Source organism: Corvus moneduloides, chromosome 2 (genome assembly GCF_009650955.1).
Source record: "Corvus moneduloides isolate bCorMon1 chromosome 2, bCorMon1.pri, whole genome shotgun sequence".
NCBI lineage: Eukaryota > Metazoa > Chordata > Aves > Passeriformes > Corvidae > Corvus > Corvus moneduloides.
The window spans coordinates 26180238-26194376 of NC_045477.1; the positions used below are offsets into that span (position 1 = coordinate 26180238).

Here is a 14139-nt window from a genome sequence, read left to right on the forward strand (position 1 = left end):
TCTGGCTTATGGCTATCTCCTCTATCGCTGATCTCCTAGCTCTGATCCTCTTGGTGCCATATCCACCCAGTTTTCATGGTCACACTGAGCAGCATCACCCCTTCACCATCCATACATGCAGCTCAGTGCCTGGTAGAGGGTTATTTTCCAAAGGTGAGGGCTTTCAGGCAGTGGTTCCCTCTCTCCTTCTGGACAGTTTTTCCCAGCTATGGAAATGCCATCTTTTCTGTTTTAAGCAAAAAACAAGGGAATTGCAGACACGCTGCCTTCAGGACACACTCGCTAGCTCTCCTGTTTTCCAACAGCACTAGTCAAGGACCAGATACTGCTCATTGTGGCCTGGCTTTTTCACTCCCTCTTCCCCTGTTGCTGGCAGATGAAAAATGTAATTCACCTTCATTAGTGACTTCAGGGGACCCAGCCCCAGGGCCAACTTCAGACTTCTCTCTGGAGTCTGAACCATTTGAAGAGACATCATTGGTGGACAATGTATTAATTATAGCGCTTATTGTTGTACACATTGTTACACAGACATGCCACACACCTTGGGCAGTGTCTGGGCTTGGACACTTATCATAGAACCATAGAATTGTTAAGGTTAGAAAACACCTCTAGGATCATGGAATCCAGCCATTAACCCAGCACCACCATGTTCACCATTAAACCATGTCCCCAAGTGCCACATCCACAGGGTTTTTGAACACTTCCAGGGACGGTGACTCTGCCCCTTCCCTCGGCAGCCCATTCCAGGGCTAGACAACCCTTTCAGTGAAGAAATTTTTCATCATATCCAATCTAAACCTCTCCTGGTGATTTCCTCTTGTCCTGTTACTTGTTACCTGGGAGAAGAGACTAACCCCCACCTGGCTACAGCCTCCTTTCTGGTAGTTGTAGAGTGTGATAAGGTCCTCCCTGAGCCTCCTCTTGTCCAGGCTAAACACCCCCAGCTCCCTCAGCTGCTCCTCATAAGAACTGTGCTCCAGGCCCCTGTGACAAACCAACAGCGAAGACCTGTGGTCTGACATGATTCCTTTCAGAAACAGGCCAGCCTCGGCCAGAGGCAGGGCAAGACAAGCTCCCTCAGAAGGCTGCAGGCAACATGGAAAGGCAGGTCCCTGGAGTGCACAAAATGAAATAACCATGTGTGAGACCCAGCTATCCCAAGAGGGGGACCATATCTCCTGCATATAAATGCAGGAAAGGAGGGCACCCTCACACTGGTGGCATAGCCACCAACATGCAGCATTTCTATCCCTTCTTTTTTATTGTGTGTAGTTACAGAGCCACAAGGAAGGTACTGACAAGCAGTCAAGGAATTCAGTTGCTGGTTCGCTATGCAGGACTTGGGAGCTGGAGGGCGAAAGTGATGCATGGAAATTAAGTTAATTTTAAACCGCAGGCAAGAGAAGAGACTTGCTAGCAGTTACTTAAGAGAAGCTGCTGACTGTTTAAATACCATTAAGAAGATTAATGTCAGCCCGCAGAACCACTGAAAAATTAAGGCTGAAAGGGACCTTGAAAGGTCAGACCAGTCCATTCCACTAACCCAAGCAGGATCACCTAAACCTCGGACATCCCTGACAGATGTTGCTTAACTTCATCTTAAAGTTCTCCACTCCCTAGGCAGTCTATTCTTTATTATCCCTGTCATTAGAAAGTTTTTCCTAACATCTAAATTGAGCCTTTCCTGCTGTTACTTAAGCCTTCTTTCTTTTTTTTTTTTTCTCCTCTCCTCCATCACAGAGAAAGAGCAATGATTATGCCTTTTAATGTGCTTAAATCTTCAGTTCTCTCCTCCTTTGGGTTAGAGAATTTCAGTTCTTTCAGGCTTCCCTGGTAGGTAATGGTTTCTCCATTTCCGTTTGTTCTCCCTGCTCTCTGCTGGGCTGGATCCAATTATGCCACATCTCCCCTTAACTTATTTTCTATCACCTCAACACCATGACATAGCTGACTTGCATTCAGCTTTTGATCCCTTTTATGAAGAATTGCTACTTAACCCATCACTCCCTCCTCTGTACTCTGGGAGTTCATATTATTGCTCACGTGTATGACCTTCCACTTCTCTGTATTCAACTGCCTCCTGTTTCTTCCAGACCATTTCCCCAGTTTGCCCACATAGCTTTTAAATCTAATCCTGCCCAACATTGCATCTATGGTTTTATTTCATGTGTCAAATGAAAGTCCTTATGTTTGTCCTTTATAATAAAACAAAGCAAAACAATTAAGCCAAACTGGATCAAATGTAGGGTGAAACCCCACTCAAAGCCAGCTTTAACCTGGACAAGAAGGTGCTGGCAGCGGTGCCCTGCATGAGGTTGTTCAAGTAGGTTTGTTCCAAGTGACCTCAGCCACTCCTCATAAGGCTTCCCCTCCAGACCGTTCACCATCCTCGTGGCCCTCCTTTGGAAGTGTTCAAGGCCAGCCTAGACGGGGCTTGGAGCAACCTGGTCTAGTGGAACGTGTCCCTGCCCACGGCAGAGGGTTGGAATGAGATGTTCTTTAAGGTCCTTTCCAACCCAAGCCATTTTGTGATTCCACCAGAGCGTGTTTCCCCAGCTGGTTTCAAGCAGCAAACACCAAACTACTCTGACAGCCACACGATGTTACTGCAGCCAGGCCTCTCCCGCCTCTCCCCTCCACCTCAAACCCCCTTTTTGTGTTGCTGTGTCTCCGTCCCAGCTGTCTCTGACCCACGCGCCCTCACCTTCCCCCTCACCCTTGCCTTCCCACTGGGGAGTCCTGGCCGTCACCCAGGCCCTGTCTGCCAGTGGGATCTTCCCCGGCTTGGGGAAGTGCCACGGGACGGACAAAATTAAATAAAAATAAACGAGGACGGTAAAATCTCTGTTATTTTTGAGGTCAATCGCTGTTATCTTTGAGATAATCCCCACCGGGCCTCCCCGGCTCTGGGCGGCGCGGCCCGCGGCTGCCCCCAGGCGGACAGGAGGTGTCCCGGCTCAGCCGGGGTGCAGAAGGCCCAGATGGCACTCGGGCACAGGGGACAGAGGTGTTACTGTCACCGTCCCGCGGCCACTGCAACCACTGCCGTGGAGAGGAATGACGGGAACAGGGGTTATCCCAGCAGCATGCTACATCAGGGATGGACAGGGATAGCACAAACTCCCCCACCGCTTTGCCTGTCTGTTCTGCAAGTGAGGGCATTTCATCACCCCTGTCATGGTCCCAAGGCAGGGAAAGGGAAAGGCAGTGAAACAAGCCCCTGTGACCCCGCAGCAGATGCGCAAGAGACAGAACCTAGAACTACCTTTGCTCCACAGGTGAACTGAAGTCTACCTTAGTGCCATACAGACACCTTCTCTCCCTGCTGCTGCACCCCAGCTCTGAGCAGCATTTTGGCCTTACACATTACTCCAAGCAGGCTGATCTAAGCTCATTTCTGGCTCTCTCTAAACTACCGCACTCAGCAAGCATCCCAGAGCGCCTCACGCCCCTGGCCCCACACTGTGCCCATCCTGCCAGCAAGCACACCTGTGGCTTGGCTGCCATTCCCTGCAGCCTGCAAGGAGCCCACCTGCCTGATAAGGATGTGCTTCCCAGAAGCACCAGCAATTGGCACATGCAGAAGAGGACCTGGACAGGCAGGCTGCACCCCTCCTAATTGACTGAAGGAAGAGGAACACTTGAACTTGCTCCAAAAGGAAGCACAAGCTCCAGCTTCCCCACATTCATTTACTTGCAGAGCTTGCCCAAACCTGCAAGTAGGCACGAGCTTGCAGACAGGCAGCTGGGAGGAAACAGAGTCAGGCCAGTGCAAGTCAGCTGGAGATATTGACCCTCGTGGCAGTTTGGATGCAGACCTTGGGCTCAGCTTAAACATGTTTTTCTTCCCCTTCTCCTCTACCTAGAACTGGCCTTCCCAGCCATTATCTTCTTCAGCATGACTCATTCCAGCTACAGGTCCATTGTATCCTTCAACACTGTCTATCCAGGCCCTGCAAAACTTGCCAAGGCAAACTCCATCAGGCCCCACATCCCTTCCCATTAAGGCAATTGCTAGGGATCAATAAATATACTATCAAGTATCTCTTTTTGTTTTAAACACACAAAAAAAAATCCATGAAATGTTGCAATAGTCCAGTTTATTCCAGGGCAAATGCTTAAGGCCAAGCCAATGAGCAAGAATCTCTCAAGAACAACCCTGTGCCCTTCAGCTGATGACAGCATTGAGATATAATAGGTATATCTGTGAGATGCACAGAAAGCTCTGGTGACAAAGCACGATATTGCACAGACAAAAACCAAAACAAGCTTCCTAAACCAAATCTGCTTCCTGATGCAAGCAGACAGAGCAGCCATCACTACATGCATCAAAGCAGTGAGCTTCAACGCTGTGAGTTATGAGGAAGGAGTGTTTGCAATCTGCATGGTGATGTGATTGCATAACTGAGAACTCCACTTTCCAAGCCTCTCAGAAATGGGGGTTTTGGTTTGAAGTTTCTCTCTGCTCAGTACATTAAATGAAGTCTGCTCAGCAATGAATGCAAACAGTGCCACAGAACAATGACAACTGCAGGTGCAAAGAAAGAAATGCCAAAGGCGTGATAGTGCTTCAACATTTATTTTTCCCAAGACACATAAAAAGAATAAAACAGTTCTAAAACCCACAAAGCTTTAGAATACTTCACAATACAGAAATACTAACTGTGCTTCCTGCTTAGACTAACCAGCAGGGAGGTCTTTTATTCAGGCCTTTATGTCAGTAGGTGCATAAAGCTGTTTCATTTATTTCAGGTACATAACAAGTGACAGGAGAAATGTATGGTAGAATCGTTCCAGTTTGGTTCAAGTCCAGGAAATTCTCCTGAGAGGGATGCTGTGCTGTTGACTGGAAGCCATATTCAACACATATTGCTCACACCGTGTACAGATGTCTGCAGTCAGCCAGTCTGCCATGGCCCCTGTGTAACAGCACAGCGGCTGTGCTAGGCAACGGGGCTCCAAAACAACGGGTACACTGGAGGGGGAGAGGGAACAACAAAAGCAGGAAAGCTGACCCAGGGTTCGGTTAGAGGGCATGGTGCTCTTCCACCCTTCTCCCAGGCTGCTAAGTGATTTAGCCAAATGCACAGGTTCAAAAGAGCCATCAGCACCACTTAGGAAGGCTAAAAAGCACCAGAACAGCTTCCCTTACTGACACCTTCTCTCTATTGACAGTGTGTCAGCCAAAGGGCTAATGGATATCTGTGTCTGGTCCAAGGTTATGGCTGCATCCTCGTGCAGTAGGACATTTTTTGGCCATCCTGCAGTGTGACAGTAATGCAGTCTCTCAGGCCTCTTCTGCAGCATTTGCATTACAACACAGACCAAACTACTGCCTGCCCCATGCAGTCAACTTCAGTAATGAACACTGCTCCTGATTTTCGGCAACTGAAGTACAAGCCTTAGAACCAGAAACTGCTGTGTCTTTATTCTGGCTACATTAAAGAATGGCTTCAGAAGACCAAAAAGAAGGTATTGCTTCCCCCAGTAGAAAATTTTACTGCTTTGGAAAGAAGAGAACATAAAGAAGAGATAATGTATGTTTTCAGTCTTATATGCATGTTGTCTGTCTTTTTCACCCAGAATTGTCAAAAGCTCTTTTTGGAATAATTCGTTTTCTGGGGACAAAAGGAAAGGGTCTGTATGTGTGTGGAGAGACCAAGAAACCATGTGTGGCATCACTCTTCAGTCAGTTATACCTGAGCCACAACTGGGACATTTCATGTCTAGGTAGAAAGTGGCTACTTCTGGGTTGTAGTGACAGACCTCCAGCTGTGGGGGATAGAATGTGATGGGGTCTGGAAATCCTCATACTATGAAGGTATTGCAAGGAGCCTTCTATGTCTGCATTAATATAGACACTTCTAAATCCATGTCACAAGCCTGTTAGTTAAAAAGGAAAACGCATTTCAGAGCAGCTACACTTCCTCCCTTTTGGTCATCTAAAATCCACAATACTTCCAAGAGAACTGTAGCCTAGGTAGAGCAGTGGCTAAAACCAGAACATTCAGCAGACCAGCCCAATACTACATACTGCTGTCTGCATGTTTGTAGCTTTGCATAAGTAACTGGTGACATCTTTCAAAGCAAAAACAGAACAACCCCGTCCCAGCTTACCCAAAATACTGCCAGTGCTCTATTTCATGTAGCAACTCGGAGGTCTTCTGCTCTTGAGTAGCTGGGTCCTCCTCTCTGGAGAGTCTCAAAAATTTTAGGAACTGAAGTGGGAGATGTACACATGTTCTGAAGGGCATTGACATCTAGAATCACAACACAAGTCACCTGAGTTCTCAGGGAAACACATCCTCCTCCTTAGCAAGACAATTTGCATGCCATGCAATTGATTTATTGGTGCACTTAAAAGGTAGACATTAATGCAGTGAACTTTCTGACCCTTGTATAAATAGAGCACAGTGTAATCCCAACCACTTTACACAGGATGAAAGAAAGAAGAACCAGAGTTGTTTTAGCTGAGTATGACAAGAGATATCTGTGTCACCCTGGCTACTTTTACACCTCATACTATTCCCTCTTCTATTTTCTTAGAAACTAGCTAGAGGGTAGATTTGAGGTATCAGTGGGATGAAGGAAAGCTTCTGAGGACTAGGTGAGGAGGAGGGAAAGCAGAAAATGTAAAAATCCCATATGCTGTTGTAAAGACTAGACTTGCCTTAACGCAGCAGTCACAGCAGACAACCCTGAAAGAAAAAACTCTCCAGCATCATCATTTGAGTAAAGCTCAGCAGATACCAATATTGCAGCTACAGGTGACATTCCCAAGTAAGTCTGAACTCATGATTGTGGCAGAATCACTTGATGGCAAAGTGAGCAAGCTGAGAAGTCCCCTATTCAGATTGCCAGCCTTCCTATTTCTGGTAGTTTAAATCATCTGAAATGTGTCAACATCCATAGCTTCAAGACTTTATCTGAAAATGCTCATTACACTTCACCCAGCACTACCACCAGACAGTTGCTCAGTTTCCAGTGGTTGTTTACTTGCTGCTTATAATCAATTCAGTGCTTCACAACCCCTTCAAATAGATTTAAGTGAGCCTTAATGAGCCTGAAGTTCCTCTCTCACTCTCCCGTGAACAGAAAGCCTCTGACAAGTAAGTGGATACAAGTAGGCTCAAGTCCTTCCCCAGTCACAAGGTCTGGAGTTCTCTTTTTCAGTCCTCAACAGAAGATTCTGGTGTAGACCCTCCCCCAGAACCTGTTCAAGCCCTTGGCTGAAGTTATATCAAACCTTTAGAGCAAAATGCAGAGGTTGATCTCAGAGAAATTAATTTAATACTGGCACAGGAAATTTGGCTATTGCTGACTTAATACTAAGAGTTAAAACTGAGATACTACTTCAGAGACAAGACTTTCCACATCCTCCCCAGCTGTAGACACTTCAGCCTGGCTTGTGCAGTAAGGCAAAGCTGAAGGGTTCAGCAACCCGTTCCTATCCAGTAGCACAACCAATGAATACTGAAAATTCTCAGCACTGTTCTTTCACTCTTTTCTCTCTCCTCGTTTTTTTCTTTTATATCAGCTCACCTGCTGCAGAGGTAACAGTTGTAAGGCCACTTAAGAAACATCTGCTTATGGCAGCTGAAACAGATCTGTGGAAAGGAAAGTTATTTGTGAATGCAAATGGGAAATATCTTTGTACCAACAGGATCCACTGCCTGCCAAAGAGCAAGCACATAAACCTTCTAAAGGCTTTATATTCATATACAATAACAGAGGTCCAATAAATGATAGCAAAGACACAGGAATTAAAAGCTAAAAAGGCAAAAAAATTCTTACTTGTAGGCCAGTGTTTTTATAATGCAGAGGTTTGGGGCAGCTGCCAGACAACAGGAGTTTAAAAAAAGGCTCTTGAGCAAACAATAGCTGTATTGTGCAAGAGTGTAGCAGTAGCTAGTTAAGAGAGAGAAGAGAGACATTCTTTGAGGTAGACTGCAGCAATCCCAAAGAGATTAAATCAGGGCAAATTTGAATTCAATCCTGAAGCAAAAAATGAGTCATAAGGAAGCTGATGAGTTGCCTGGACTTTCTAAAAAAGAGCACATTCATACACAGCTGGCAGTCAAAGTGATATTATCTTGAGAAGTAGAACTTGAGAAAGCTGAAAAAACAGCAGGGGGTAAGAAAGCCATTTTAGAATAGTCATACAGCAGGCAAGTTAAAGCAGGGTCAGTGAGGTGAGAAGAAAACAAGGATTCAGTCTCAGGAGCGTCAGATAGCTTGTGGAAGTAGCATAGCTCTGCTAGTAGAGCCTTTGACTCTGTCCATACTGCTAAATAAATGAGGGCAAGAAAATGACCCAAAAGCCAAGAAGCACAGGCTTCCTCACATCTGTGTTGCAAAGGGCCTGTACTCAGGACATCTGCTCTGGAGGGGTGGTTGCAACACCCCCTCTCTAAAGGAGACTCAGGGGATAAGCCAGGAGTCAAGAAACATGAACAGCCAACAGTCCTGAGCTACAGCTCCTTCCCTGTGCCCCTCATCTTCTTGGCCTTCATGTCCAATTGCCAAGGTGGTTTGAGTCAGCACAACTCGGGCGTGGGAGCCTGAGTCAAAAGCCTTCGTTTCACTGTTTAGCAGTACCAAATCCCAACTATTTACTTCGGGATTTCAGAGCTGACCAATGGTCATGGCAGTCAGCTCTCCTCACATGGAAATCAGACAAGAAGCAACAAGCAAAAGTTGGGCTACTTTCTAGGCAATTTACACAGTTTAAGATGGATTAGAAGCCATCACTGCATAAATACTAAAAAGTTTTTCCAGCCTAGGGCCAAACTCAGATCAGCTGTTATGAATAGGATAAGTTGAGACAGAGGGCACCTCTGCAGTTCATCACTGAGGGCCATGAAACCTGCCAGCTTTTGAAAAGGCAAGGGCAGCACAAAGAAAACGAGAAGAAACATACCTTTGCTCTTGGAAAGACACCATCACTACCTCCTTGGAAGAGGCCTTGCCCTTCCAGCACCATCATTGCATATCTGGTTCCAATCAGCTCAACAATGGTTGGTGATGGCCACTTGGTAGGAAAGGGACAGTCCTATTGAAAGACAGAAGTTAAACATCAGATCAAGTTGAAGAAAGCAGCTGTTTGGGGAGATCACCTTAAAACTGGGTCCCAAAGGATCAGGAGCATTTTTCTCTGAAAACCTATTTTGCTTGTGATGGGGACTATCAGGTGACTCTTTGACAATACTAGCAGAAAAACTACTACAGGGAGGTGAGTGGTTGCTGCAGTTTTCAAGCAGATTCCTTTGAGACATTTTACCTTTTGGAACAGGCCACAGAACAGATGCCACCTTGGCCCCTCCTGGATACAAGAGGTGTCAGAGAGCTCAGAGACTTACCAAGGTTGGGCAAGGAGGGATGCAGAAGGAAAGAAAGAGACAAGAGCACAGCACACCTTGTCAGGGCAGAATAGGGTGAGACCATAATTCAGAGGGTTGCACAGAAGCACACAGACCCCAGCATTTCACCCACAACCATCATTCAGAGCCTGATAACTTCAGTTCTACATACATTATACATTTAAAAGTCACCGATGCTGTGCTATCCACATTTTGTTAACTATTCCCCTTTACTGCAGCTTACAAGATCCTTGTGAGCATATCAGAGTCTAGAGAGAATGAAGGGACATGGAGAAAGCAGGACAGTCCCACTTTCAATTACATTCTGCTTGAGGAAGCCTTGATGGACACTTTCAAGTAATGCCATGGTATTTTTCTCTTCTTGTATGAGAAAACTTTATTTCATATCATTCAAAGTGGGAAGCCACCACAAGGACACTACAGCATCCAGTCTTCTCTTAAGCTGTCTCCAAGGAGAGAATAATATACATACTTCAGATACAATATGTCCCAAGACAAAAACCACAGAGCATGCTTACTGCTTGCATGAGGATCAAGGTGCAAGTCATTATCAGAGGTGTCAGACCAGGGTTGCTTGCTGACATGTTGGACTTACAAATTCCTTGCTTTGAAGGCCTCTCTCTAAAGATCTGGACCTTCCTCTGTAAGGAGGCAGCTTCTGTTGGCCAGTGCTCAGGAAACACTTCAGTTTAATGTCTCCTGGTGTGGGTGCACTCATGGGAGGACACATAAAATTTGCAGCGAAACCTGGATGGGAAGAGAGAGTTTTAGGGTGCAGAAAACCAACTGTCAGTTTCTAAGTATTCACCCTGAAAGCTTAACACTCAAGAGCACTACACTGCCTTCTGAAGGTAGCAAGGCTTACACCTCTCCCCCTCCAACCCATCTGCTCAGATCACAAAAAAAAGCAGAGGTTACAGTAATTATGCTTGTCAGTAGGCACTGATGAGGCGTCATTAGCACCATTTAGCTTCATAAAATGAAGTGCTGCACTTTCTACTTGAATATTCAAAACACTCATTTAGCTTTTACTGCAAATTCCAGTCAGGCCTTTGGGGACATGCAATCATTGTTTTGAAGCTGCAGGAGCTACACAAGCTTCAGTCAACTGCTGAGAAATTATTTTCTAAGGGCACCTCCCCAGACTTTATTTAGTGTTGGATCTTCTCCTGCAAAGTATCTTCAGGTGATCAGAGAAGTGGACATTGAGCCCAGCCCAAGGCTTTGGGAGCCCATCAGACCACTGGCTGTACTTTGTGACCTGGTTTAGAGGTGCAGCCAGAAGTGCACTGACCTGTGCTGAAACAGGATACTCCTGGTGGCCTGGTGGAGGGAAGGCAGGCACTGGCAGGCAGCTTGGGAGTGGTTTCCTGTAGACCAGAGGACAGGATGTTCATAATCTGCATATAAGAGACACCAAGGCCACTTCCTTAGAACTACTGATGCCTAACAAAATCCAGGATGCCCACAACGGATCAGAAATGTTCAAGGCTCAGCCAAAAGTGGAGCAGAGAGAAAAATCAATGGAGTACATTTAGGAACTTTCTACTTCCTCTTGGAATAACAAGTTAATTTCCCTTGCACTCCACAACTAGGAAGTTCCAGCCAAGTTAGTGAAGTTTCAAATTCACCTGTTGTCTCTCTTGCCCAAGTCCAATAGTGGATACTAGTACCAGAGTTCTATCTGTTCAGGAACCAACTTTGCAACAGCCTCCCTATGCAATCCATGGAATACACTGGAACCATTTTCTTGGCTCCTGTTCACATGTAGCAACACTGGAGAACAGTTCAAGAGACTGTGACTAACCCAACCCATTAACTCAACTCAAGCCCCATGCTTTATCTCAACAGCATTGTTTCTACCTTGTCTAGACAAGCAGAAAACAAATTTGATTATATTATATATATAGAATATATTATATTATATATGAAAGTCCTTCTAGTTCAGCAGTAATACATCAACCACAGGGCTCTCAAATGCTGAATATTCCTACAAGTAGCACAGACTGGGGCAAATATAGCTAAGATTTTCTGCTTTTATTAATTCATATCTGTTTTCCTCAGTTAGGCAACTACATTTCAAGCAGAAATATTTACAGAAAACAGATTCCTGTTTATATGCCAGAGCATCTGTGCTAGACATGATGTGTTAGGGCTTAAGTTCTGTTCCACAGAATTTCGGAATATGCTCAGACTGAATCCCAGAACCAAGCAGTCAAGCTTTTCATGACAGAGCCAAGAGTTAAAGAACCCAAAGACTGTGTATCATGGTTTACTGAAGAATGGTGCTCCCAAAATAACTACACAGACAGATGAGTGGGAATTCACCCATCAAGTTGCTTCCTGAAAATAAATCATTACATTTTCCTTCCATGAGCTCACATACCACATGAAATCAAAATACCTCAATACATCTAGCATCAAATGCCTCACTGTGAGGTAAGAGTGGGAATATTCTGACCCATATTGGTCAGACTCCCATGCTATTAAAACTTCTGCAGGATCTAGTTTTCAGAGACCAGAGCAGACCTCAGTTCTGTAGAATCATAGAATATCCTGAGTTGGGACCCACAAGGATCACCAAAGTTCAACTCCTGCCCCTGCACAAGACCACCCCAAGAGTCACACCATGTGCCTGAGAGCATTGTTCAAATGCCTCTTGAGCTCTGTCAGGCTTGGTGCTGTGAACACTTCTCTGGGAAGCCTGTTCCTGCAGGTGAAAAACCTTTTCCTCATAACTAACTTAAACCTCCCCTGACTCAGCTTCAGGCCATTCCCTTGCATGCTGTCACTGGTCAGAGAGAGAGATCAGTACCTATATGCTTCAGTCATGCCACAAACAGAGGTGTCTGAATATAACATGAGCTTCTGTAGAGGAAACTGACTTCAGTGAACCCAGCAGTACCACATTTTTTCACTTTTGAGACAAGATTTCCTATATTAGGATTTGTTCCTGACCTTCCAGGTTATGTATGTGCTTGCAGCTCAATTCCTGAAGTACCCATATGCTTCTCCATAGTCCTTTCACCTAAAGCCTTACCTGAGCTCCTGGTCCCAGCTGCTGTGTTGTAGTGTTGGCAATTTTAAACTCAGTACTGGCATCTTGGAGATGGAAGAAACTGTCACTTGGAGAGTTCAAGGCAGTATTTGATGCCACAAGCATTTCTGCAGGGGAGAGGGAGAACAAAAAAGCCCATACTCACAGACTAAATGACACACTGAGCTGGGACGAAGATGACAAATTTGATACCCACCCATTGGAATTTGAGATTTAACCAGACTTTGTCCTGATAGTTACATAATCTTTTAGTCTTAGGTGATGGTCAAAATCCTAAGTAATCTCACTTAGTGGACAGACAAATTTGAACATCCATTTAAAAAAAGCACAAGTTGAAATATCTTTTGAGTCTTAATAAGACACAAACAGATTTTTTAGAAATAACTCTTCTTATGCCATACCATCTCTATCACACCAAATTTGTATATTCCTCCCTGCCCCTTACATTACAAATGTTATTGAAAAGATAAGGGCTTTCATTTCCAAGGCCATCTGTTATTTTTAGCCAATGCTGACGTCACTTTCTTGCTTGCTAAGTCACTCTATGGCAGTGCTTTCAGTATAGTACCTTTGGAGCTGCTCCCCTTTTCCTGTGCTGCTGCTGCTGACCGAAGCTTCGGTGGTTGTTTTATTTCTGCCATGAGCTGTTTGTGCCAGCTGGGCTCCTGGGGCACACACTGTTTCAGCTTCACCTTCAACATCTACAGGCAAAGCATAGGACCACAAAGAGCCATTGGACAGAGAAAGGAGACCAGTGGTGACAGAACAACTGCATCAGCAATGGCTCTGTTTTGCAAGTGCTTGTCACCCAAGAGGGCACTGGGCCCTGCACATGAGACACTCTTCAGCACTATGCATAGTAGAGCACTATAGCGACTCAAATTTGAAATTGAGAGCTCCAGGAGTTCTTTGAAGACCACAAAATGTTCCAAATTAAAGTAGCAGTGGAAGAAGTAGGAAGATTGATCATCTTTCTTCTATGAAGATGTCAATTCCCATTTTCCTAGTGCCGTGTTTGGCAGGAGGGTCTATTCAAAAGTTAAGCATGGTTAATATAACCCCCTCCCAAATACAAATCAGTAGCTAAGGTATTAGCTTTATATTCCTTCAAAACATCCTGTCAGCTCCAGAATTAACTTGTTTTGCTATCATCAGATTCAGCACCAGGTCACCTACCGGCTTTAGATGAGGCTTGGGAGCAGCTACATCAACTTTGGGGGCCCTGTGTTTTTGCTTGACGGTCACCTGAAAGAGCAGAAGTGATGCTTAAGAAATAGTTCTTTCTCTACCCCTTGTACACCCTGCCATTCAGCAGCACAGCAAATGATGCAAGTAAGGATTTGGGAACAAGGGAGGTAGGGAAGGCATTAAAAAACAAAACAAAAAACCCCAAAACAAACAAAAAACCCCCACCTCAAAACGAAAAAAACCCCCAAACAAACACAAAACCCCCACAAAACAAACAAACAAAAAAACCCCTAAACAAAACAAAGAGTCAGCAAGTGTAGAATAATGGAGTTTCCTTACATGGGTTTTTGGTAGGGTAAGATTTGCCGATGGCAAACCAGAGGCAATCGGAAGTACTGCACAGCCCTTAGAGGCTTGCACAAGGAGCATAAAGCCTTCTAGCCCCAGCAGCTCATGAACTGCTCTGAGAAGCTGCTGGAAAACCCTCATGCTCACACACTAATGCCAGGA

The 14139-nt window shown here is 45.2% G+C and overlaps 1 protein-coding gene across 5 annotated transcripts in view; it reads right to left on the reverse strand.

Annotated features, from left to right (window-relative positions):
• The window catches only part of LOC116439268 (protein spire homolog 1-like), a 30962-nt gene that overhangs the window by 8217 nt on the left and 8606 nt on the right, over positions 1-14139 (reverse strand). For 3 of the 5 annotated variants that reach the window (XM_032098571.1, XM_032098570.1, XM_032098569.1), the window contains 10 exons: positions 13618-13686; positions 13010-13142; positions 12424-12548; positions 10678-10753; positions 9979-10130; positions 8924-9055; positions 7546-7610; positions 6674-6701; positions 6121-6263; positions 4085-4978 (listed from right to left, as the gene is read on the reverse strand). In XM_032098571.1, the coding sequence (XP_031954462.1) occupies positions 4807-4978; positions 6121-6263; positions 6674-6701; positions 7546-7610; positions 8924-9055; positions 9979-10130; positions 10678-10753; positions 12424-12548; positions 13010-13142; positions 13618-13686 (1095 nt within the window). In that variant the 3' untranslated portion in view covers positions 4085-4806. Of the gene's footprint in view, positions 1-4084; positions 4979-6120; positions 6264-6673; positions 6702-7545; positions 7611-8923; positions 9056-9978; positions 10131-10677; positions 10754-12423; positions 12549-13009; positions 13143-13617; positions 13687-14139 lie in introns of those variants that run through there. The other 2 variants (XM_032098572.1, XM_032098573.1) reach the window with 2 other exon arrangements.